General features: G+C 35.8%; 2 protein-coding genes across 2 annotated transcripts; one reads left to right on the top strand and one right to left on the bottom strand.

Moving 5' to 3' along the window:
* Positions 1-1,931: 1,931 nt before the first annotated feature.
* On the top strand, positions 1,932-4,427 carry LOC108999273 (protein FAR1-RELATED SEQUENCE 6-like). The gene is made up of 3 exons (XM_018976147.1): positions 1,932-3,995; positions 4,097-4,174; positions 4,287-4,427. The coding sequence occupies exons 1-3, from the start codon at positions 1,932-1,934 to the stop codon at positions 4,425-4,427; spliced, it is 2,283 nt and encodes a 760-aa protein (XP_018831692.1).
* Positions 4,428-7,639: 3,212 nt separating this feature from the next.
* LOC108999766 lies at positions 7,640-8,209 on the bottom strand. Its single transcript, XM_035684335.1, has 2 exons — positions 8,018-8,209; positions 7,640-7,921 (listed from the first exon to the last, which is right to left on the bottom strand). Exons 1-2 carry the CDS (start codon positions 8,165-8,167, stop codon positions 7,640-7,642), a joined length of 432 nt encoding a protein of 143 aa, XP_035540228.1. The 5' UTR covers positions 8,168-8,209.
* Positions 8,210-27,567: the final 19,358 nt, after the last annotated feature.

A 27,567-nucleotide genomic window follows, 5' to 3' on the forward strand; every position in this document is an offset into this window, starting at 1 on the left:
TTGTGGAGCTTTTGGGTTGTTGGTAACATCTGAAAATATTTATAGAGACACCATCGATATTGCAAGCAGTGGTCAACTGGTTGTGAATGCTAAATATTTGGCCCTTATTTTCTCTAATAAAAATAAACTATCTTTAGAAGTTATGGGATTTTTTACATATAACAGTGCAAAAAAAATTTATGTTCTGAAACAATTTGGTCCCATTAAGCCATCCTTATAGATGAACTCATGAGGCTATATATTCTGTACAATAGTTTGTGTGAAACAAATTGGTCCACTAATGTTTAGTTGGATGGGGTTGTTTGTTGCCTTTGTGCAAGTAAATGGAAAACTAGTTTATAAACAAATGTGAGATAGTCTAGAGAAACAGTTTAGACTATTAGATGCATTTGGGTAATGCGAGTCTGAAGTCTTTAATTTTTTCACTATCCTCTATTCTGTTGCTTCCAAGAATTATAGGAACTTCTTTTAATTCTTTAATAAGTGAGAATTATAGGAACTCTAACAAAGACAAACATGTCACATACGCTAGCAATTCATATATTGAATGGGGTTTCATATATTAAATGGAAGATATGTTTTTAAAATAATAATATTCTTATAACAAGGACATTATATAAAAACAAGTTTCATTTAAATTTTAAAAGAGTAACGATGGATGTATGCAGGTTTTTTTTCCAGCCCTTAGCTTCTATACCTTGTGAATGTAGGTTGTGGGATTTCTTGATATAATATTGTTTCATCAATAGATATTGAATAAATTGTGTGATGGGCGAAGAGGAAGATGGAAGGCCACCCAGGCCTTCTACATCGATTTCAGGAACCCATGTATGCTTTAGTTGGTTATTTGAAAATATCGCAGCCCGGGATATTGTTAGCATTTACTTAATCCATTGGTTATTTATATATTATAGGGATATTATGGAAATGTAAATCCATATAACGTGCCATATACGATGCCTCCAAATCCATATCCATATCCACATCCAACGCCGTACGCTTGGGGTAGTCAGGTAAAGTTATTTTAGTATATTGATTTTTTTTATTGCATGGGTTTGAGTCATGCTAACAATAGAGATTTTTTGTAGCATCTGCCACTGCCACCCTTTGGAACAACCATGCCATCCCCTCTGTCAAGTAATCCAGAGGAGTTGAGACGAGGTGAAGATACAACCCAGGTAGTTCATTTGAGTATGATTGTTTCTTGTACGTTCGTATTTCCTTATCTTATAACGTGCATTATGAAAAATGCAGCAGTCGGCGATGCCACTATGTGTGCCAACTATGCCCTACCCACATTGCGCAAGTGAGTCATCAACTATGCCATCCAATTCTGTAGCTGAAAAGAATTTAGGAGGTACACTTTTAACCATATCAGTTAACATCCACTAAATATATTAAAAATACATATATTGTTCCTAACCATGTGGATATCTTTCTTCTCAGGAACATATCCACATCCATTTCCATATGCTTGGGGTAGCCAGGTATAGTGTAGAATGGATATTGATTTTGTTTAATGCGTGGGTTTAAGTCATTGTAACTAAGTAAAAAATTTTTGCAGCATCTCGCACCGCCACCCTTTGGACCAACCATGCCATCCCCTCAACCTAGTATTCCGGAGGAGTTGACACGAGGTGAAGATACAACCCAGGTAGTTCGTTTGAGTTTATTTTTGTGCTTGTTTCTTGTACCTCCATATTTTCCTTACTAAATAATGTGCATCTCAAAATATGCAGCATTCGGCGATGCCACCGCGTGTGCCAACTATGCCATCCAATTCTGTCGCTGATCAGAATTTAGAAGGTCTAATTTTACATGCATATCAGTTAACATCTACTAAATATAGTAAATATACAATTTTTACTAACCATGCAATCTTTCTTGTCAGAAACTTCATCCGACATAAATATAGAGCCAAACGCGGAGGGATGAATGAAGTCTCAGATGATGATAATAGAGTTGAGCCTCCAAACGCTGGTATGGACTTTGCTACTGATAAAGAGGTTTTAGACTATTACAAACGATACGCCAAACAAGAGGGTTTTGGTGTTATCATAAGAAGAACGAAGAGAGATCTGGATGGGAGTGCGAAGTATGTGACAATTGGTTGTGCACGTGGCGGGAAGTATTATCCTAGCCACAGTAATTTATCAAAGCCACGGCCAACGACAAAAACTGATTGTAAGGCAAAGATAAATGCCCGGTTTGTGAATGGGGTATGGGTGTTGACCAGTGTTGATCTTGTTCACAATCACAGTACAGTTAGTCCACAAAAATCAAGATTTTTTAGATCTCACAAACATTTGGATGAATATAGTCAGAGAATGCTTGACTTGAATGACAGAGCGGGTATTCGGATGAATAAAAATTTCCAAGCACTTGTGACTGATGCGGGGAGGTTTGAGAATTTAGCTTTCCAAGAGAAGGATTGTAGGAATTTTATTGACAAAGCTAGATACTTAAGAATGAGTAAAGGAGGTGGTGAAGCACTAAACGGCTACTTTAAGAGAATGAGGAAAATGAATGATGACTTTGTTTCCGTCATGGATGTGGATGATGAGTTTAGGGTTAGGAATGTGTTTTGGGCTGACGCACGAAGTCGGGCCGCATATGAGTATTTTGGAGACGTTATCACATTTGATACTACGTACCTAACAAATAGGTACGGGATGCCGTTTGCTCCTTTTGTTGGAGTAAACCATCATGGACAGTCTATACTCTTAGGGGCAGGCTTGATTTCAAGCGAGGACACAAGTATCTTCGTGTGGTTGTTTGAGGCATGGTTAGAATGCATGAATGGACGGGCACCCGCAGCAATCATAACAGACCAAGACAGGGCAATGAAGAATGCGATTGAGATTGTATTCCCGAATGCAAGACATAGATATTGTCTCTGGCATATAATGCGGAAACTGCCGGAGAAATTGGGATCCCACTCGGCATATGACGCAGGATTGAAGACTGCAATTCAGAGTGCAGTCTATGATACACAAAATATAGAACAATTTGAGGAGAAGTGGGGGCAGTTAATTCATAAATATGATCTTATTGACAATGCATGGTTGCAAGGGTTGTACACCGAGAGGTCATTTTGGGTACCAGTCTACTTAAAAGGTGTATTCTGGGCTGGTATGAGCACTACTCAACGGTCTGAAAGCATGAACGCGTTCTTCGATGGATATGTGCATTCCGGTACGACATTGAAAGAATTTGTTGATCAATTTGATAATGCTTTGAGGAAGAAGGTGGAGGCGGAGACGACAGCTGATTTCCAGTCATGTAACCAAACAATTCCATGTGTATCCCTATTCAAAATTGAGAGGCAGTTTCAATCATTATACACGAGCGCAAAATTTAAAGAGGTCCAAGCAAAGGTTTGGGGGATGTTTTTATGTAACCCTTCACTTGTGGGCAATGAAGGTAGCATTTCCACCTTTGATGTTTTAGAAGAAATCTCTACACCTGATGGACAGTCCAGAATTGTGAAGTACATAGTTTACTTTAACGAAACTGAATGCGAAGTTCAATGTACGTGTGCCTTGTTTGAGATGAGGGGGATTCTCTGTAGGCATGCATTTAAAGTCTGTCAGATGAAGTACATTCATCCGCTGCCAGAGAAATATGTGTTGGATCGATGGAGGAAATATTTAAAGAGAAGATACACACTGGTTAAGAGTAGTTATGATGATGTACGGGTCAATGCGGACGCACGACGCTATGACCTTGTCGTACAAAGATGTCTAAGATTTGCGACCCGTGTCTCTCGGAATGATGAGCATGTGAATGCATTCTTTCATATGTTGGATGACTTTGAGCATAAGTATGTAGGATTAGAGACTGAGTCCGGTACAACAAAATTAAAAGAGAACGTAGTCGCCAATCAGGATAAGAAGATATTAAGCCCGCACGTTGTTCGGGGGAAAGGGAGACCGCCAACTAGAAGAAAGGTCCCCATGGTCGAGAAGGCTACAAGGAAGAGAAAGAAAAAACAGGTATTACATATAGCCTTGGACAACTTCCGTAGATATTATGATATGAAACATACATATATTGTTCAAGATAGAGATGAAACTGATTTTATTTTCCAATGTAGACATACAAGAATCTATTTGACGACCCTAAAGACAATGTTGACCTCCCGATGTCAGAAGTTGGTGCTACTGTTGATGAGGTTGTTATCCAAACCCAGTGTAGTACTCTAACACAAAACACAATGCTTCCGGCCAATGAGCAGGTTTTGGTGTTATTTCCCCTTTTTGTTATTTATATTTTTCTGTTTTTAGTGTAATCTCAGAAATAATGTTGACATTTTCAATATAGGCTATGCCAAGCTTGCCCGATGGAACTTAGCTTTGCTGTTGTCGCTGAGTTTTGTATTTATATTTTGGAGATCTCAGCGTTTTGTGAAGTATGGTGGAAGATAGAGATATTGTCGCTGAGTTTTGTATGTATATTTTGGAGATCTCAGCTTTTGTGAACTATGGTGGAAGATAGATGCGAGTGTGGGCATTTTGTCTGAGAGCAAATCTGCTGGAAGCATTTGAAGTCTGGTGGAAGCACTTAAATATACATTGGGGGCCAGATAAATTTTGAGCAGCTATCTCATGGGCCTTTGAGTAGAAAGTGTTGATCTTGTTCAAGTGGAAACTGTATTTTTTATCCTTCACATAAGATTCTTGTTTCATGGTTGTGAAAAATAAATGTATGCTGTGTAGATATTAGGTTCTCAAGGTGAATAGTTAATGTTCTCTGCTGGTTTTATGATAGAGTATAGTTTATTCAATAACCTTGCCTGTATAATCACTCTGATTTTTAACTTCATGGTTTTGAAATTTATTTTGGTGCAGGAAAAATTGGTGTGACTCTTGTTGTGCTATATATTTGCTGCTGCCGTGTGTATCCCTTTGTGTGGTCTTGTTGGTGGGAGTTTTGGTCATAGCTTCTCTGCACAAGACTGACATAATCAGAGTTTATTGAGAATGGGTGGGGCTGTCATTTTCTGCAACTGTTTGCTGCTGAAATGCCTTAGATTTGCTACTGAAATCTAAGGCAGTTGTGGCTAGTGGAGGGGAAAGATCATTTCCATGCTTGTAGCTAAGTTTTATGGGCATTCCTTGGGCTTTACTGATATGCTGGTGCAGCATATACCTTCCCCCTTTTTGCCGAGACAAGACTCTATGAAGTCTTCATCAATGAAATGCTTTGCTGAAACACCAAACAAAAAGAATAAAATAACCATGGTAGGGAAGCCATCTGGATTTCATTTGAGTCTAGCAATTCATATTTTGACACTTTTATGTCATAAAATAAACATAAAACAATTTCCTCTTTATTCAAGTCTTTTATTTCATGCCCCTCCTTACTAGATTTATATGCATTCATTTGACAAATGCCATACTGATTGCAGGGGCCCAGCATGCATTCCTTATGGCAACCCCATACATGCAGGAACCAATGTACTATGTAGAGGTACACTTTTATAATATCAAGGTAAGATTGCTGAGTAACCTTTATATAGAGATCCTCTTGTAAATTCTGGGAAATGAGCATGAAACCTTTAGATCACTTGTAAAAAATTTTCAAGAACAAGCCTTTTGCCTCTCAGTGTTTGCCTCTCGGTCATAGGGTTTTGGATTTATGTATTGTGACTATCTCAAGCCTTTTGCCTCTTAGCTTTCCATAATGATTTTACAGTCTATAGTTTGGTCAGCTTAGAGTATTTTGACAAGTTTAAGTTGCAGAAGGCATATGTGCAATATTTCCAGGCCTCGAATTATTCAAGCCAGCACAACCAAGTTATTGGACGTAGCTTGTATAGTTTGAAATAGTGTGAAGGTTTTTAGTACATTCGTAAATTATGGTTGGATGCTAGTTTGAAAATATAACATTTTTGGTGTGGAAAAATATTTAGTACCACGTGTATATTAGATATATATATTTACTAATTATAAACTAATAAAAGAAGTATATGCAGTGAACAAGTTCGTGCTTGGAAATTTTTATAACCTTTGGTGAATTATATACTAATAAAATATTTGGTCCATTACCACCATGACCACAGTTGGCCATGGAGATGTACATGCAGTGAACAAGTTCGTGTGGTTCCTCATATGCCCCTTCATTTTGTACAACATTTGGCCTGACTGCCTGCGTATGAGTATTGGTAAGCACCGAACTCTGGTATTTTCTATTTCCTCATGCTTAGATTGTTTTAACTGTTTGGTGTGTCGGTTAGTTGTCATTGCACAACCAAGTTATTTTCTATTTCCTATTAAGATTTGGTTCATAACGAATTTCATCTGATTTGTGTTGGATCTGAATTGGTTGGGATTGGATGGCTTGTGTTTGTTGCATAAATTTAGCTGTGTTTTTTTTTTTTTTTTTTTTTTTTCAGAAGGCTACTGTGGAGAGTGTGTATCTCTTCAAGGGGATCTCAAAGGAAATGCCACACTCTTCAAGAGTCTGATACAAATCAAGGCAATGAACTTTAGTTTGTGAAGATCATTCCAATGAGATGTAGAAGAGAAGTATACTATTTGTATAAAAAGTTCATTGCCTACTGTTTCTATTGCAGCGGCTTGGGCTACCGTGAGCTAAATATGAGCATATGAGCATGGCTTTTGTGTTGTTAGGATATGGACGTCTACGGTTGGGAAATATGGTATTTGTTGGTGTTCTATTGGGAATCCTGGTTCAACAAAGTTCCTGTTTTAGTGATATTGTATTTGCTTTTATGTATACGCTCAAGATTCACTACTATTGAATCTCGGATTGATTGTAGTATGGTTCAAGTTGAATTTCTTTATTTATGTATTTGAGGAGGTTGAAGATGCATTTCTTTAGAAGTTGTAGGAAGCTGAACATGGTTTTACTGAAGTCTGAAACCAACATGTTTGGGTTCACCAATAACCTTGTTAAACTCATGCCAGGTTTATGTTTTTTTTTGGAAAAAAGCTCTGCACTTTCGTGTGGTTGTGGTTATTACTATAAGAGCCATGTGAGATGTAATGGTTATTGCTCATGGGTTTGAGATAGCATAGGAAATGACAAAAATAAGTATGCAGGGGAAAGAATTTCCGTAACTTGGGAATGTTTCTTTAATGCAGTTTTTTATTTATTTCTTATTCACATATTTCTTCTTAATCATCTTTGGAGCTCACATCTTCGGCATTTGGTGTTATACGAGAGAAGTAATGGTAATGTATTGTGTTAGAAGTCTATGGCATCTGACAAAGTGGATTTCATAATCTGCATTCCAAATAAAAATTCACTAATAACGGTATTTGAGTCATTGTGAAAATTAAGGCCTAAAAGTCACTGTGTACTGCATTCAACAATTCCTTCCAACCCAACAACAATATAAAGTCACTAACAACATAGAGTTCCCAATAATTACACATTGACATTCCAAAATTAAAGCCAACTTCCTCCAAAAATATTGCCAACTCCAAAAGATAAATAAAATAAATATTGTCAATTCCAAATATCACTCCAAAAATAATGTCAATTGCCATGCAGAACATTGAACTTAATATCCATTAAAGCTGTCATAATTAGACTTCATATATTGCATATCAGTTCAATGTTCGGATCCGATCATTCTATTTACATTTAATACTAACATGATACACTACATTCACCACCAACCAAAAACTATTACAAGAGATACAAACCAATATAGACACAACAATATACGTACGACCCTATTCTCTACTATCCTTCTTCGAAGCTCGTCTTCATGCTTCTTCAGCATTTGCTCTCTATCTATTAGTTTGTCTTTTTCTTTTTTAGCTTCATACTCACGCAACAATACAGCATCCTCCCTCTTCCGAAGATCATTATCTCTTGTCAAGTTTTTCTCAGATAATACTGATTGAAGTATATCTGCCCAAATGAAGAATTTACATTTTCTTTCTCCCTGTGTACAATTCAAGAATTTCAATCTTCATGTATAAAAATTGATCTACATGCACGCATTCAAGAGCAATACAAAAAAAAGAAGATAATTATTTACCGTATGATAATTCGGACAAGCATAAAATTTCCGTCCAGGATTATTGTGGGTGTAGGAGATCTTTAATGGCGCTTTCAAACCACACCAACAACTTGGTGATTCGATTTCAAGATCATTAACTACACACGATGATGATTGAATCGATGCCATAGTTTGTCTACGTCATGATTGACAGATGGTAGGAGCAGAATATCAAACATCATATAAACCCACAAGGCAAATATGACACCAATTAGTAGATAGAATAGAGGTAAAAAAATATGGGTGCATCTAGATTTCACATCCAATTCAGCATGTATTTTTTTTTTTTTTTACAAACCAAGTAAAAAACTATCTAAAACCAGAAGTTGTTGATCATTTCAAAATACTCACAAGCCCAAGCAGCTACAATGCTAACAACAAGCATGCTTTGAGGAACATCGATTTCATATGTAAAAAATCCATCAAAATGTAATGGTTGAGAAAATAAACTATTACATTACATTAGATGTGGACATGAATTTTGATGAAGTTTCCTGCTTTAGATACTTAAAGATTTCGCAAGAAAGAATAACATCACAAAAAAAATTTTAAAAAAAAAAGCCAAAAAAATTTAAGTTATATAAAACTGAACATGGTTTTGCTGACAACTATGGAACTTTTGACAGCAAACAGAGATAAGAAAATGCATTCCTAGGTTCTCATGTAGCCATAGCAAATACCAATGCACAGCAACAAAGGAAGATTGCAAACAATCTAAATGATCAGTTTGTTTTTTCCCTGAGACTGGATGATCAAGCAAATATTTTAACAGCTATGTTATAAACAGCACAATTTGAACAATGTTGACCAGTTATTGTATATTCTGTACTAGAAAACTGCAGAGATTGAAAAGAAGGCAAGGAGTGTTTTCAAAACCCTTGTGTTTGAGTTGTTTGGATCTTGCATGAATTATATGATTCTGGGCGAGTCAGAATTCTTAGGTTATTAATTTGCTTAAGTCATGCTTGGCCTGCCTTATCTTTAGAAAAATTATAGACTATCACTCTTTGGGTTTTGTTTGATTTATAAGTTTTTTGTTTTTGATCTCTGTATTAAGATATTGCTTTTGCATGTTCAATCTCATGATACTGCTACTAGTCTTTTGCCATTAGAAACCTATATTCTATTGCACAAAATTATGAATGGAATGCACTAGCAAGTTTGCAAAGATGAAAAGGGTTTTTCCTTAATTTCCTTTTGGCAATAGTATGACAATTGAAATAATAATATGCTAACTTCATGACCAGTAACTAAAAAAAAAATTGTCACATATGCAGACCACTTCTGACTACACATTAGCATAAATACAATGAGATCATGAGAGAATTGTTTTAAACAGCCAACAAGAGGCATATAATTTACTAAAATACAAATTAATACAGACATAAGATTTAGGTACAACTAACAAAACTATCTGGCATAAAATATTTTCGCAAATTGCTAACTGTTTACTTGGCAATTATTTTACATTCAACACTTAACATTGTTCATAACAGAGCTTTTACAAAAACAAAATGTAATTTACAAGGGATGTAACCTAATTTCTAATGGGTTTTTTATTTGGAATACAAAAAATACTAGGGTTTTCAATTGGCATTGACACAAAGGTAGATGCATAAACTGAATTTGAAACAAAAATTACCTTTCACAGAGATTTCTTCAAACTGAAAAACTGAAGGGAGTCAGCGAGATGGGTCTTCAAACGGTTGTGGCGAATCAGTCCTTGTGTCTCCAAAAATAATGCATAAACAAAAATGAGAGATGGGTCTTCAAAGGTAGACATTTAAAACGAATTGGAAAAAAACAAATTACCTTCGCCGAAATTTCTTCTACTGAAGGGGTGAGGGAGATGGGTCTTCAAAGGTTAGGCTCCAGGGAATCCAGTGGCTTCGGGCTGAAAGGGGGAGAGAGAAGGGGTGAAATAAAATGCATATCTTCTCTTTAGTTGTTTCTAGGGTTTGGGAGATTTTGGAGATTTTCTAGGGTTTCGGAGATTTTGGAGATTTTCTAGGGTTTCAGAGATTTTGGGGATTTTGGGGTTAGGCCGTCGGGATGAGTATGAGGTTCGAGAGGGAGAGTTCTGAGGCTCGAAGATGGAGATTCGGCTCGAAGAGGGAGAGTTCTCAGGCTCGAAGATGGAGATGAGGCTCGAAGATGGAGATGCGTTTCGTCGAGTGGCGTGAGATGCATATCCGGGAGAGTGAAGCAGCTCGGGATTGAGTAGAGAAAGAACCGTGACGTGGACAGGAACCGGGTTCGGCCACGTCAGGAGTGTGGCGTGCGGGTAGCGAATCGGAGGCTGAGTAGAATATTTGATTTTTTTTTTCTTTTTTCAATCACCTTTATAAACACTTAAAATATTTTTAAAAAATACCAAAAAATTATAAATTCATTTAAAAACATTTCTTTACTCATTTAGTAAAAAAAGTTAAAAATAAAATAAAATTCGATACAAGATTTCGATAGAAATCTTATGTGAAAATAGTATTTTCCTTGAATCATTTCTGACCCATTCTGGATTATCATGCAAAAGAAAGTTAGTTTTATTTTATTTCATCATTATAATTTTTTTTAAGTTTTTACACAAAATATAATAAATAATTTAACTTTTTCAAATATCAAAATAATAATAATATTAAAAATAATATTCTAATAATATTTTATTCAACTTTCAACTTTCATCTAAAATCATCTATCATCTCATCTGAACTCACTATCTGATGGGAACCAAAGTGGGTCTAGTCTTAAACATCTTTTGCAAGTTCCAGATTGATCAATCACAAGATCAAGAGCCAAAAAGATAAATAAGGCAATACAATCCACTTGGGACAAGTCTAGCAAGAGCCCAACATTCAAGATGGACTTGAAGGATGAAGATCCAGTTTTGATTCATTTGATACAAGTTATGGAAGAGGGCAACAACATAACTTAAAGGCTTTGGGCACTTGAAGGCTTTCAACTTGTTTAATTTATTTAAATGACTTATTTTATTAGTTTAGAATAATTAGATTTATTATGAGAATGATTTAAGGGAGCACCTATTCAAGGGCAAGTTGGAAAAATTATTATTTCTTATGAACTAGAGTTTTTGGGAAGGTTTTGTATTTTGGCCAATGACTTATTTAGAAAATTACCTTTTAGGAGCTAGGGTTTCAAGAGGTTACTGTAGCGTTACTGTAGTCGCGACATTGTAGTTGCGGCATTGTTCATCTAGGGGCATTTTGGGTAAAAGGGGCTTTATTTTGGCTAGAGTTTGATTAGGTTTTGTTTTAATTACCCCTTTGTAGCCTCATTTTAACAAGTTTATAAAATTTGATGAATTTATTTATTGTAAGTTGAGTTTTATTTCTCTTGTTCTTGATTGAATTTTTGAATTTATCAAAGGTAAATCACAACATTTGTTGTGTTCCTCCTTGTAATATGGGTTCTCGAGACAGGTTCTTCAATGGGTCTAGATTTTAATATAATCTAGATTCTTGAAATGAGTTCTCTACGGGTCTAAATTCTCCATCCATTAACTTGATTTTGGCTTTCTTGGGTGAGTTTTCAAGTTGATTGTGGGTTTAATAGATTTCATTCCCACAAGTTCGTATCATTTGGTGTTCAGAGCAAGGTTTTCAATCAGGTCTGATTCTATCTTTTAATTCTTGCATCATTAATTTTGATTCTAGGGCTTCATTGTTCTGGGGTTGCAAAAACAAAAAAAAATAAAAAAGCAAAAAGTTGGCTGCCGAAATTCTTAGGGTTTTTAGTTAGGCTAAAATTTGCATTAGCTAGGGTTTCATAATTCTAGGGTTTATTGTATCTCTAAGTTTGTCAATTGTTTGGAGTGTGATTCCATTGATTATCTTCTATTTCATTGTCAATTCATGTGTGCTTGAATTCAATTACTTGATTTTTACCGTTGAGTATTATTGTTTGAGATTTAATTAGATAGAGAAAAAAAATAAATAAATAAAAGAAGAAGAAGAAGAAGAAGAAGAAGATAAGAAAATGTAACATATTCAAAAGTTGTTACATAGTTACAACAAAGAGAAGGAAATACATTTATTGATTGAGCTTTATCATCAAAGGGGCTGAATACATCTATCTAGTTGGTATATTGTTTTATAGTTACTCTTTCCCTCGTATAAATTCTTTGAGTCTCGTGTCATTTTATTCTTTCCTTATTTATTGTTCTTGTTTCTTGAACCTATTGCTGATTGGAATAATATAAGGTTGTATCTTCTTGATTTCGTTCAACTAGTTCTTAAAGAACTTGAGCGAGAAAACTATTAAGGTAAAAGGCAAGAAAGTGTGAGACTATATCGGAAAAAAATCAATTAAGAGTGAAACACAAGTTGAGTGTCATTATTCGAGTGTAAACACGTAAGAGAGTGTGTGAGGTTTTCTACTAACATACTTTTTGTGCAATACATTATAATATCTCATAGGAGTGACTCATCACCAAAGGGGATGGCAGATAACTCATTATTTATGTTGCAAGTCATGCAACAACGGTTTGAGCAGTTGAATTTGGTGTTGAATGAAGTGAGGGATAGGATGGATCATCAAGATGCAGTAATTAGAAATCTACAAGGCATGAGAGATAGGAGGCAACGTGAGTCTAATGTTGAAAATGGGTATGAGAAAGAAGAGTATGGTGATTCTTTTGTTACGAGGCATGCATTCAATACACAAATTAAGATAAATGAAATAGAGCAGCAGAGCGAGAACATTTTTCATACTAGATATCACATCAACAATAAGGTATGTAGTATAATCATTGATTTGAGGAGTTGTATTAATTTGGCAACACTACTTTAGTGGAGAAATTGAATTTACCTACCTTGAAACACCCTAGACCATATAAGTTGCAGTGATTGAGTGATTGTGGAGAGGTTAGGGTAAATAAGCAAGTGCTAGTTTCTTTTTCAATTAAGAAATATCTGCATATGGTGCTTTGTGATGTAGTGCCTATGCATGCTAGCCATATTTTGTTGGAGAAGCCGTGGCAGTTTGATAGGAAGGTAATCCATGATGGGTTAAGGAACATGTGTAGTTTTGAAAAAAATAGAAAAACAATCAAACTTGCTCATTTAACTCCAACACAGGTCCATGGGGACCAATTGAAATTAAAAAGTGAGGTTACTAAAAAAAAAAAGAGTGAAAATAAGAGTGATAAAAAAAGGAAAGAGTGACAGTGAGAGTGATCAAAAAAGAAAAAGTGAAAACGAGAGTGATAAAAAAAGAAAGAGTGAGAGTGAGAGTGATCAAAAAAGAAAAAGTGAAAAAGAGATTGAGCTAAAAAGCATGAGTGAAAGTGGGATTGAGCTAAAAAGCAAGATTGAAGGTGAGATTGAGAAAAAAGAAAATAGTGAGGTCGAAATGGAGAAAGAGAAAAATGAGAGAAAAAAAAGGGTGAAACTGACACCTCAAGAAAAAGAGAGAATGAGTTGAAAAATAATTGTGAGGTCGAGAGTACAAAAAAGATGAAGAAAAAGAGAGTGAGAGGAAAAAAGAGAATGAGGCTGAAACATCAAGAGAAAGAGAGAGTGAAAAAAATAGAGAGGTGGTTGAGAGTCAAGAAAAAAGAGTAGAGTCACGAGGGAAAAAAGAAAGAGAGATTGCAAGAAGAAACAGAAAAACAAAAGTGAGTTTCTATACTAAGGCAAGCTTTTATACTAACGAATTTAATGACTCTTTGCCTAGTGTTGTTATTTCTTTGTTGCATGGATATGAGGTCATGATTCCTACATGTGTGTTTAGTGGATTGCCACCTATTAGGGAGATAGAGCACTACATTGATTTTGTGCCAGGTGCGACAATTCCTACCCGACCCTTCTTTGAAGAACATGTGTCATTAACGCACTTGAAGAGACAAGGTAAGTTTAATAGAATGCATGCCAAGTGGGTTCAATTTATTGAGATATTTCCTCATGGAATCAAGTACACACAAGTCAAGGAAAATTTTGTGGTTGATGCTTTAGCAATAAGGTATGTCCATGTCTTCATTTTAGATGCAAAATTGTTGAGACTTGAATATGATAAGGAATTGCATGCTAATGATGATGACTTTTCTAGTGTGTATGGAACATGTGAGAAGCCATCGTTTGGTAAGTTTTATTAAGTAGATTGGTACTTGTTTAGAGAGAATAGATTTTGCGTGCCTACTAGTTTTATACGTAAGTTGCTTGTGTGTGATAGACATGGTGGTTCGTTCGATAACTTTGGTGTAAGGAAGACTTTCAATGTGTTGCATGAGCGTTTGTGAGAGTATCATTTGTCATTCATTGATATGTTGCATAAACGTTTGTGGAAGTATCATTTGTCATTCATTAACGTGTTGCATGAACATTTGTGGGAGTATTGCTTGCCATTCATTGAGTTTGTATATAATTGGAATGGTCATTTTGGTGTAAGGAAAGTTTTATGTGTGTTTCATGAACATTTGTGGGAGTATCATTTGCCATTCATTGAATTGCTACATGGACGTTTGTAGGAATATCATTTGCCCTTATGATAGGAACCAAGGTGGGCCTAATTTTAAAGATATGTTGCATGTTCCAGATTGGCCAAATACAAGTTCAAGAGCTTAAATGATGAAAATTCAGCTTTGATTCATTTGATAAACTATGGAAAGGGCAACAACATGACTTAAAGACTTTGGGCACTTTTGAAGGGTTTCAATTTATTTAATTCATTTAAAGAACTTATTTTATTAGTTTAGAATAATTGAGTTTATTATGGGAAGCACTTAAGGGGGCCTATGTAAGGACATGTTGGGAAAGTTATTATTTTATTGAACTAGGATTAGGGTTACTGTAGCCGAGTACTGTAGTTCCATACAATAGATGCGGTACTGTTCATCCAGGGGTATTTTTGGAAGATGAGGTTTTATTTTGGCTAGGGTTTCATTAGGTTTTACTTTAAATACTCTATGTACCTCATTTTAATCAGTTTATGAAGTTTATGAAATTTGATGAATTTATTCATTGTGAGTTGAGTTTTACTCCTCTTGTTTTTAATTGAACTTTTAAACTTATCAAAGGTAAATCACAACCTTTGTAGCGTTCCTCCTTTGTAATCTGGGTTCTTGAGACGTATTTTTCAACGGGTCTAGATTTTAATATAATCTAGGTTCTTGGAACGAGTTCTCATCGGGTCTAGGTTCTCCATCCATTGACTTGATTTTGGCTTTGTTGGGGAGTTTTCAAATTGATTGTGAGTTCAAGGGATTCCTTTCCCGCGGGTTCATATCATTTGGTATTCAGAGCAAGGTTTCCAATCAGAGAAAAGAAAGGAAAGGAAAGGCAAGGAAAAGAAAAGAAAAGAAAGGAAAAGAAAATTCAAAAAAAAAAAAAAAAAAAAAGAGGAGAAGAAGAAGAAAAGAGAAGGTAGCATATTCAAAGTTGCTACATAGTTACAACAAAGAGAAAAAAAAGTATTTGTTGATTGAGTTTTTATCATCATATGAGCTGAATACATCTTTTTAGTTGGTATTTTGTTTTATAATTACTCTTTCCCTAAATTCCTTGAGTCTCGTGTCATTTGTTTCATTCCTTGTTTCTTTGATCTATATTACTGGTTGGAATAATACAAGGTTGTGTTGTTTTGATTTTAGTTCAACTAGTTCTTAAATAACTTGAGCGGGAAAACTATTGAGGTCAAAGGCAAGAGAGTGTGAGACTATTATCGGGAAAAAGCCATTAAGAGTGAAACACGAGTGGAGTGCCATTATTCAAGTGTAAACACGTAAGGGAGTGTGTGAGGTTTTCCACAAACATTCTTTTTGTGCAGCACATTATGATGTCTCATAGAAGTGACTCATCACCAAAAGGTGTGGCAGATAACTCATCATTTGTTTTGCAAGCCATGCAACAACAGTTTAAGCGGTTGAACTTGGTGTTGGGTGAAGTGAGGGATAGTATGGATAATTAAGAAGCAGTGATTAGAAATCTGCAAAGTGAGAGAGATAGGAGGCGACGTGAGCCTAGTATTGAGAATGGGTATGAAAATGGAGAGTATGGTGCGGATGAGGAAGGCCTAACATTTGAAGTTGGATTGGATAGACATAGAGGAGTTAGGCGTGGAAGAAGACTTAGGGAAAACCCAGGGGGTCGAGATAGAGTAGATAAGAACCTTGGGAGCATCAAAATGAAAATATCATCATTCCAAGGTAGAACTGACCCTAAAGTTTATTTAGAGTGGGAGAAAAGAATAGAGTTGGTGTTTGATTGTCATAATTACTCTGAGGAGAAGAAGGTGAAGTTGGCTGTAATTGAGTTCACTGATTATGCAATTATTTGGTGGGATCAATTAGTATCCAATAGGAGGAGGAATCTTGAGAGGCCTGTAGAAACATGGAGAGAGTTGAAAGCTATCATGAGGCGGAGATTTGTACCTAGCCACTACTATAGAGACCTCTACCAAAAACTTTAAAATCTTTCACAGGGGTCTAAGAGTGTAGAGGATTACCATAAGGAGATGGAGTTGGTTATGATTCGGGCTAATGTAGTGGAGGATCATGAGGCCACAATGAAAAGATTTTTGAGTGGGTTGAATAGGAAGATAGCCAATGTAGTTAAGTTGCAACATTATGTGGAGGTAGAGGATATGGTGCACATGGCTATGAAGGTGGAGAGGCGGCTAAAAGGAAATGGCACATCAATGTATACTTCGGTTTCTAGTACTCATTGGAAACCAAAGTGGGACAAAAATGATCAAGTTGTTACAATGGGAAAGACCAAACCACCTAAGAGAAAAGATTTGGGTGAGGCTGAAACCTCAAGAAGAAAAGAGAATGAGTTGAAAAATAATTGTGAGACTGAGATTTCAAAACAAGTGGAGAAGAGTGAAAGAAAAAGAGAGTGTGAAAAGAACAAAGAGAATGAGAGGAAAAAAGAGAATGAGGCCAAAACATAAAAAGAAAGAGAGAGTGAAAAAGAAAATAGAGAGGTGGTTGAGAGTCAAGAAAAAAGAGTTGAGCCACAAGAGGAAAAAGAAATAGAGATTGCAGAGAGAAATAGAAAGACAAAAGTGAGTTTTTATGCTAAGGCCAACTTTTATAATAACGAATTTAACGACTCTTTGCCTAGTGTTGTTGTTTCTTTGTTGCAGGGATATGAGGTCGTGATTCCTAGCGGTGTATTTAGTGGATTGCCACCTATTAGGGAGATAGAGCACTACATTGATTTTGTGCCAGGTGCGACAATTCCTAACCGACCTTTCTTGGAAGAACATGAGTTCTTGACGCACTTAAAGGGACAAGGTAAGTTGTCGACTATAATGCGTGCTAAGCGGGAAGATTGTATTGAGACTTTTCCTCATGTATTCAAATACACACAAGGTATGGAAAATTTTGTGGTTGATGTTTTTGCAAGAAGGTATGTCATTATCTTCATTTTAGATGCAAAATTGTTGAGACTTGAATATGATAAGGAATTGCATGATAAGGAATTGCATGCCAATGATGATGACTTTGCTAGTGTGTATGGAACATGTGAGAAAGCATCATTTGGTAAGTTCTATAAACTAGATTGGTACTTGTTTAGAAAGAATAGATTTTGTGTGCCTACTAGTTTTATGCGTAAGTTGCTTGTGTGTGATGGACATGGTGGTTTATTGGGTAACCTTGATGTAAGGAAGACTTTCATTGTGTTGCATGAACGTTTTTGGGAATATCAATTGCCATTCAATAACGTGTTGCATGGACGTTTGTGGAAGTATCATTTTTCATTCATTGATGTGTTGCATGAACGTTTGTGGGAGTATTGCTTGCCATTCATTGAGTCTTCATATAATTGGAGTAGTCATTTTGGTGTAAATAAGATTTTAAATGTGTTGCATGAACGTTTGTGGGAGTATCATTTGCCATTCATTGACTTGTTGCATAAACGTTTACGGGAGCATCATTTGTCTTTCATTGAGTTTGCATATAATTTGTGTGGTCATTTTGGGGTGAGGAGGACTTTAGATGTGTTTCATGAACATTTGTTGGAGTATTGTTTGACATTCATTGAGTTTACATATAATTGGAGTGTTCATGCTACTACTAAATTTTCACCTTTTGAAATTGTTTATAGACTTAATGCATTTACTCCTTTAGATTTAATACCATTATCTGTTGACAACAGGAGTAGCTTGGATGGATTTTTTCAAATTCTTGAACAAATTAATGATAATGCTTATGAAATTAATGATAATGTTACTAACATTTTTCCCTTTGATCTAGGTGGAGATTCGAGGTCGAATCATTTTGAGGAGAGGGGGAATGATGGGAACCAAGGTGGGCCTAGTTTTAAAGATATGTTGCATGTTCCAGATTGGCCAAATACAAGTTCAAGAGCTTAAATGATGAAGATTCAGTTTTGATAAGTTATAGAAAGGGCAACAACATGACTTAAAGGCTTTGGGCACTTAAAGGCTTTCAACTTATTTAATTCATTTAAAGCACTTCTTTTATTAGTTTAGAAGAATTGGGTTTATTATGGGAAGCACTTAAGGGGGCCTATGCAAGGGCATGTTGGGAAAGTTATTATTTTATTGAACTAGAGTTAGGGTTAGGGTTACTGTAGCTGAGTACTGTAGCGCCGTACAGTAGCTTTGGCAGTGTTCACTCAGGGGTATTTTTGGAAGATTGGGCATTGGGTTTGCTAGGGTTTTAATTAGGTTTTAGTTTAAATACACTTTGTTGCCTCATGTTAAGCAGTTTATGAAATTTGATGAATTTATTCAAGGTGAGTTGAGTTTTACTCCTCTTGTTCTTAATTGAACTTTTGAACTTATCAAAGGTAAATCACAACCTTTGTGGCATTCCTCCTTTGTAATCTGTGTTCTTGAGACGGGTTCTTCAACGGGTCTAGATTTTAATATAATCTAGGTTCTTGAAACGAGTTCTCATCGAGTCTAGATTCTCCATTCATTGACTTGATTTTGGCTTTCTTGGAGAGTTTTCAAATTGATTGTGGGTTCAAGGGATTTCTTTCCCGTGGGTTCATATCACATACGTACTATAATTTCATGCCTATTCAAAGACTTAGCCCCGGAGTGAAAAACTCCAACCTCAACTTTTCAACTTTGTAGTCAATTGTTTTACTACTATGCAAGGGCAAAGTGGTAAAATTGTGATCGACTTTGATTGGCCTAGGGATGAGGCATACATATCATAAGGTCATGGTACATAGAAAGCTCACGAGTGAGAACTTCCAACCTCATAACTTTGCAACTTCGCACTCCATTGGTCTAATACTAAGAAAGGGCACAGTGGTAGACTGGCTGAGATTGGCTTGAGGATGAGGCCTACATGCCATAAGGTCATTGTAGTACTATAGTTACTCGCCAAGCAAAAAATTCCAACCTTATCACTTTGCAACTTTGCACTCAATTGTTTTACTACTAAGCAAGGGCAAAGTGGTAAAGTTGTGACCAACACCGATTGGCCCGGGGAGGTGGCATGCTACCATAAGGTCATGGTAGTACCATAGGAAGCCCTCAAGCGAAAAAAATTCAACCTCATATTGGTTTCTGGCGAAACATTGTCTTCGTGGATGCATAAATTGCCCTTATATTTGCGACTTTTATATGGGTGGTAAAATCTTGGTCTTAAGGATTTACGTGAACAATAGGAACATATTCTTTTGATTAGAGTCAGAATAAGAGGCAGTTCATGATGTATATTAGAGCTATGTCAATCATAAGAGAGAAAGTCTTGGGATTAAATTAATACCTGAACGATTATTGTGGTATCACCTAGGAGGAGGAACAATTCATTTTGAATGTGAAGAAGTAAGCTAGTCCAAGACAAATGGAATTCCTTGAGAAAATAGAGAAAGTGATTTTAGTTATGTATGGATTAAATTTTCCAACTAAATTACAAGGACACTTGAAGTGTATCGCTTATATTTTTCTAAGGAAGGTTTGGAAGATTATCTACTTGAAGTTTTAGATTCAGAGAGTATATCGGTATGACTCAACCTACTTTGCGGAAGGACTCCATTACTATTTGTTGATTAGAATGAGACACTTAAGGAATGACAGAATTTATGTGGTAGATATATATCTATGGTGAATAACTCTTTGAGCAGTAAAGAAAGTAGTGATTTCACTTGAACAAAATTTAGTATCCTAAAATGTTAGTTTAGAAGTCATTAAGTTTAGGCCGTAACCTTTGGGATTGTTATACCCTTCTCTTATATGGTGGTAGTTATTCTGTGTAACCATGTGATGGTTATAGATAAGAATAGTGTGGGCTACGAGAGGAAGGCATTATCTCATGAAGAACATTATCTACCTGATATGAACCTGCGGGAATGAATTCCCTTGAAGCCACAATCAATTTGAAAACTCCTCAAGAAAGCTAAAATCAAGTCAATGGATGGAGAACCTAGACCCGATGAGAACTCGTTTCAAGAACCTAGGTTATATTCAAATCTAGACCCGTTGAAGAACCCGTCTCAAGAACCCAGATTACAAAGGAGGAACGCCACAAAGGTTGTGATTTACCTTTGATAAGTTCAAAAGTTCAATTAAGAACAAGAGGAGTAAAACTCAACTCACAATAAATAAATTCATCAAAGTTCATAAACTTCATAAACTGATTAGAATGAGGCTACATAGAGTATTTAAAGCAAAACCTAATAAAACCCTAGCCAAAATAAAACCCCATCTTCCAAAAGTACCCCTAGATGAATAGTGCCGCGGCTACAGTGCCTGGCTACAGTAACCCTAACCCTAGTTCAATAAAATAATAATTTTCCCAACATGCCCTTGTAGAAGCCCCCTTAAGTGCTTCCCATAATAATCTCAATTATTCTAAACTAATAAAATAAGTTCTTTAAATGAATTAAATAAGTTGAAACCCTTCAAGAGCCCAAAGCCTTTAAGTCTTGTCGTTGCCCTTTTCTGTAGCTGATCAAATGAATTAAAACTGGATCTTCATCCTTCAAGCCCCATCTTGAATGTTGGGCTCGTGCTAAACTTGTCCCAAGTGGATTGCATCAATCATTACATTGTCTCCTTGATCTTCTTGGCCCATCTGGAAGTTGTAAATGATCTTTAAGACTAGGCTCATCTTGGTTCCCATCATTCCCCCTCTCCTCAAAAGGATTCGACCTCGAATCTCCACCTGGATCAAAGGGAAAATGGTTAGTAACATTGAAAATAGTAGAAACATGATACTTACCTGGAAGATCCATTAGATATGCATTTTCAATAATTTGTTCAAGAATTTGGAATAGTCCATCCAAGCTACTCATATCATCAATTGGTAAAGACTTTAAATCTGAAGGAGGAAATGGATTAAGTATACAAACAATTTCAATTGGTGAAAATTTAGTAGTAGCATGAACACTCCAATTATATGTAAACTCAATGAATGGTAAACAATACTCCCACAAATGTTCATGAAGCACATATAAAGTCTTCCTAGAACCAAAATGACCACTCTAATATGCACACTCAATGAATGGCAAATGATACTTCCGCAAACGTTCATGCAACAAGTCAATGAATGGCAAATGATACTCCATAAACGTTCATGCAACATGTCTGAAATCTTATTTTCACTAGAATGACCACTCCAATTATATGCAAACTCAATGAAACGCAAATGATACTCCCTCAAACGTTCATGCAACACGTCAATGTATGGCAAATGATACTTCCACAAAGGTTCATGCAACATATCAATGAATAAAAAATGATACTTCCAGAAACGTCCATGAAACAAGTCATTGAATGGCAAATGATAGTCCCAAAAACGTTCATACAACACAACAAAAGTCTTCCATACACCAAGGCTACCCAACAAACCACCATGTCTATAACACACAAGCAACTTCCGCATAAAACTAGCAGGCACACAAAGTCTATTCTCTCTAAACAAGTACCAATCTAGTTTATGGAACTTACCGAACGATGCTTTATCATATGTTCCATACACACTAGCAAAGTCATCATCATTAGCATGCAATTCTTTATCATATTCAAGTCTCAACAATTTTGCATCTAAAATGAAGACAAGGACATACCTTCTTGCTAAAGCATCAACCAAAAAATTTTCCACATCTTGTGTATATTTGAATACATGAGGAAAAGTCTTAACACAGTCCTCCCACTTAGCATGCATTCTAGTTAACAACATACCTTGTCCCCTTATGTGTGTCAATGTCTCATGTTCTTCAAAAAAAGGTCGGGTAGGATTTGTCGCACCTGGCACAAAATCAATGTTGTGCTCTATATCCCAAATAGGTGGCAATCCACTAAACACACCGCTAGGAATCAGGACCTTATATCCCTACAACAAAGAAACAACAACACTAGGCAAAGAGTCGTTAAATTCGTTATTATAAAAGTTGGCCTTAGCATAAAAACTCACTTTTGTCTTTCTATTTCTCTCTGCAATCTCTATTTCTTTTTCCTCTTGTGGCTCAACTCTTTTTTCTTGACTCTCAACCACCTCTCTATTTTCTTTTTCACTCTCTCTTTCTTTTTATGTTTTGGCCTCATTCTCTTTTTTCCTCTCATTCTCTTTGTTCTTTTCACACTCTCTTTTTCTTTCACTCTTCTCCACTTGTTTTGAAATCTCAGTCTCACAATTATTTTTCAACTCATTCTCTTTTCTTCTTGAGGTTTCAGCCTCACCCAAATCTTTTCTCTTAGGTGGTTTGGTCTTTCCCATTGTAACAACTTGATCATTTTTGTCCCACTTTGGTTTCCAATGAGTACTAGAAACCGAAGTATACATTGATGTGCCATTTCCTTTTAGCCGCCTCTCCACCTTCATAGCCATGTGCACCATATCCTCTACCTCCACATAATGTTGCAACTTAACTACATTGGCTATCTTCCTATTCAACCCACTCAAAAATCTTTTCATTGTGGCCTCATGATCCTCCACTACATTAGCCCGAATCATAACCAACTCCATCTCCTTATGGTAATCCTCTACACTCTTAGACCCCTGTGAAAGATTTTAAAGTTTTTGGTAGAGGTCTCTATAGTAGTGGCTAGGTACAAATCTCCGCCTCATGATAGCTTTCAACTCTCTCCATGTTTCTACAGGCCTCTCAAGATTCCTCCTCCTATTGGATACTAATTGATCCCACCAAATAATTGCATAATCAGTGAACTCAATTACAGCCAACTTCACCTTCTTCTCCTCAGAGTAATTATGACAATCAAACACCAACTCTATTCTTTTCTCCCACTCTAAATAAACTTTAGGGTCAGTTCTACCTTGGAATGATGATATTTTCATTTTGATGCTCCCAAGGTTCTTATCTACTCTATCTCGACCCCCTGGGTTTTCCCTAAGTCTTCTTCCACGCCTAACTCCTCTATGTCTATCCAATCCAACTTCAAATGTTAGGCCTTCCTCATCCGCACCATACTCTCCATTTTCATACCCATTCTCAATACTAGGCTCACGTCGCCTCCTATCTCTCTCACTTTGCAGATTTCTAATCACTGCTTCTTAATTATCCATACTATCCCTCACTTCACCCAACACCAAGTTCAACCGCTTAAACTGTTGTTGCATGGCTTGCAAAACAAATGATGAGTTATCTGCCACACCTTTTGGTGATGAGTCACTTCTATGAGACATCATAATGTGCTGCACAAAAAGAATGTTTGTGGAAAACCTCACACACTCCCTTACGTGTTTACACTTGAATAATGGCACTCCACTCGTGTTTCACTCTTAATGGCTTTTTCCCGATAATAGTCTCACACTCTCTTGCCTTTGACCTCAATAGTTTTCCCGCTCAAGTTATTTAAGAACTAGTTGAACTAAAATCAAAACAACACAACCTTGTATTATTCCAACCAGTAATATAGATCAAAGAAACAAGGAATGAAACAAATGACACGAGACTCAAGGAATTTAGGGAAAGAGTAATTATAAAACAAAATACCAACTAAAAAGATGTATTCAGCTCATATGATGATAAAAACTCAATCAACAAATACTTTTTTTTCTCTTTGTTGTAACTATGTAGCAACTTTGAATATGCTACCTTCTCTTTTCTTCTTCTTCTCCTCTTTTTTTTTTTTTTTTGAATTTTCTTTTCCTTTCTTTTCTTTTCTTTTCCTTGCCTTTCCTTTCCTTTCTTTTCTCTGATTGGAAACCTTGCTCTGAATACCAAATGATATGAACCCGCGGGAAAGGAATCCCTTGAACTCACAATCAATTTGAAAACTCCCCAACAAAGCCAAAATCAAGTCAATGGATGGAGAACCTAGACCCGATGAGAACTCGTTCCAAGAACCTAGATTATATTAAAATCTAGACCCGTTGAAAAATACGTCTCAAGAACCCAGATTACAAAGGAGGAACGCTACAAAGGTTGTGATTTACCTTTGATAAGTTTAAAAGTTCAATTAAAAACAAGAGGAGTAAAACTCAACTCACAATGAATAAATTCATCAAATTTCATAAACTTCATAAACTGATTAAAATGAGGTACATAGAGTATTTAAAGTAAAACCTAATGAAACCCTAGCCAAAATAAAACCTCATCTTCCAAAAATACCCCTGGATGAACAGTACCGCATCTATTGTATGGAACTACAGTACTCGGCTACAGTAACCCTAATCCTAGTTCAATAAAATAATAACTTTCCCAACATGTCCTTACATAGGCCCCCTTAAGTGCTTCCCATAATAAACTCAATTATTCTAAACTAATAAAATAAGTTCTTTAAATGAATTAAATAAATTGAAACCCTTCAAAAGTGCCCAAAGTCTTTAAGTCATGTTGTTGCCCTTTCCATAGTTTATCAAATGAATCAAAGCTGAATTTTCATCATTTAAGCTCTTGAACTTGTATTTGGCCAATCTGGAACATGCAACATATCTTTAAAATTAGGCCCACCTTGGTTCCTATCATAAGGGCAAATGATATTCCTACAAACGTCCATGTAGCAATTCAATGAATGGCAAATGATACTCCCACAAATGTTCATGAAACACACATAAAACTTTCCTTACACCAAAATGACCATTCCAATTATATACAAACTCAATGAATGGCAAGCAATACTCCCACAAATGTTCATGCAACACGTTAATGAATGACAAATGATACTTCCACAAACGTTTATGCAACATATCAATGAATGACAAATGATACTCTCACAAACGCTCATGCAACACATTGAAAGTCTTCCTTACACCAAAGTTATCGAACGAACCACCATGTCTATCACACACAAGCAACTTACGTATAAAACTAGTAGGCACGCAAAATCTATTCTCTCTAAACAAGTACCAATCTACTTAATAAAACTTACCAAACGATGGCTTCTCACATGTTCCATACACACTAGAAAAGTCATCATCATTAGCATGCAATTCCTTATCATATTCAAGTCTCAACAATTTTGCATCTAAAATGAAGACATGGACATACCTTATTGCTAAAGCATCAACCACAAAATTTTCCTTGACTTGTGTGTACTTGATTCCATGAGGAAATATCTCAATAAATTGAACCCACTTGGCATGCATTCTATTAAACTTACCTTGTCTCTTCAAGTGCGTTAATGACACATGTTCTTCAAAGAAGGGTCGGGTAGGAATTGTCGCACCTGGCACAAAATCAATGTAGTGCTCTATCTCCCTAATAGGTGGCAATCCACTAAACACACATGTAGGAATCATGACCTCATATCCATGCAACAAAGAAATAACAACACTAGGCAAAGAGTCATTAAATTCGTTAGTATAAAAGCTTGCCTTAGTATAGAAACTCACTTTTGTTTTTCTGTTTCTTCTTGCAATCTCTCTTTCTTTTTTCCCTCGTGACTCTACTCTTTTTTCTTGACTCTCAACCACCTCTCTATTTTTTTCACTCTCTCTTTCTCTTGATGTTTCAGCCTCATTCTCTTTTTTCCTCTCACTCTCTTTTTCTTCATCTTTTTTGTACTCTCGACCTCACAATTATTTTTCAACTCATTCTCTCTTTTTCTTGAGGTGTCAGTTTCACCCTTTTTTTTCTCTCATTTTTCTCTTTCTCCATTTCGACCTCACTATTTTCTTTTTTCTCAATCTCACCTTCAATCTTGCTTTTTAGCTCAATCCCACTTTCACTCATGCTTTTTAGCTCAATCTCTTTTTCACTTTTTCTTTTTTGATCACTCTCACTCTCACTCTTTCTTTTTTTATCACTCTCGTTTTCACTTTTTCTTTTTTGATCACTCTCACTGTCACTCTTTCCTTTTTTTATCACTCTTATTTTCACTCTTTTTTTTTTTAGTAACCTCACTTTTTAATTTCAATTGGTCCCCATGGACCTGTGTTGGAGTTAAATGAGCAAGTTTGATTGTTTTTCTATTTTTTTCAAAACTACACATGTTCCTTAACCCATCATGGATTACCTTCCTATCAAACTGCCACGGCTTCTCCAACAAAATATGGCTAGCATGCATAGGCACTACATCACAAAGCACCATATGCAGATATTTCTTAATTGAAAAAGAAACTAGCACTTGCTTATTTACCCTAACCTCTCCACAATCACTCAATCACTGCAACTTATATGGTCTAGGGTGTTTCAAGGTAGGTAAATTCAATTTCTCCACTAAAGTAGTGTTGCCAAATTAATACAACTCCTCAAATCAATGATTATACTACATACCTTATTGTTGATGTGATATCTAGTATGAAAAATGTTCTCGCTCTGCTGCTCTATTTCATTTATCTTAATTTGTGTATTGAATGCATGCCTCGTAACAAAAGAATCACCATACTCTTCTTTCTCATACCCATTTTCAACATTAGACTCACGTTGCCTCCTATCTCTCATGCCTTGTAGATTTCTAATTACTGCATCTTGATGATCCATCCTATCCCTCACTTCATTCAACACCAAATTCAACTGCTCAAACCGTTGTTGCATGACTTGCAACATAAATAATGAGTTATCTGCCATCCCCTTTGGTGATGAGTCACTCCTATGAGATATTATAATGTATTGCACAAAAAGTATGTTAGTAGAAAACCTCACACACTCTCTTACGTGTTTACACTCGAATAATGACACTCAACTTGTGTTTCACTCTTAATTGATTTTTTTCCGATATAGTCTCACACTTTCTTGCCTTTTACCTTAATAGTTTTCTCGCTCAAGTTCTTTAAGAACTAGTTGAACGAAATCAAGAAGATACAACCTTATATTATTCCAATCAGCAATAGGTTCAAGAAACAAGAACAATAAATAAGGAAAGAATAAAATGACACGAGACTCAAAGAATTTATACGAGGGAAAGAGTAACTATAAAACAATATACCAACTAGATAGATGTATTCAGCCCCTTTGATGATAAAGCTCAATCAATAAATGTATTTCCTTCTCTTTGTTGTAACTATGTAACAACTTTTGAATATGTTACATTTTCTTATCTTCTTCTTCTTCTTCTTCTTCTTCTTTTATTTATTTATTTTTTTTCTCTATCTAATTAAATCTCAAACAATAATACTCAACGGTAAAAATCAAGTAATTGAATTCAAGCACACATGAATTGACAATGAAATAGAAGATAATCAA

Source organism: Juglans regia, chromosome 13, assembly GCF_001411555.2.
Source record: "Juglans regia cultivar Chandler chromosome 13, Walnut 2.0, whole genome shotgun sequence".
NCBI classification, from domain to species: Eukaryota; Viridiplantae; Streptophyta; class Magnoliopsida; order Fagales; family Juglandaceae; genus Juglans; species Juglans regia.

Bases quoted from the DNA above. Each gene is read 5' to 3' on its own strand.
- LOC108999766 (XM_035684335.1), bottom strand. From the start codon at position 8,167: ATGGCATCGATTCAATCATCATCGTGTGTAGTTAATGATCTTGAAATC. The intron at 7,922-8,017 runs GTAAATAATTAT...AATTGTACACAG, and splicing joins CTTGTCCGAATTATCATACG to GGAGAAAGAAAATGTAAATT.
- LOC108999273 (XM_018976147.1), top strand. From the start codon at position 1,932: ATGAATGAAGTCTCAGATGATGATAATAGAGTTGAGCCTCCAAACGCT. The intron at 3,996-4,096 runs GTATTACATATA...TTTCCAATGTAG, and splicing joins GGAAGAGAAAGAAAAAACAG to ACATACAAGAATCTATTTGA. The intron at 4,175-4,286 runs GTTGTTATCCAA...TTCTGTTTTTAG, and splicing joins TTGGTGCTACTGTTGATGAG to TGTAATCTCAGAAATAATGT.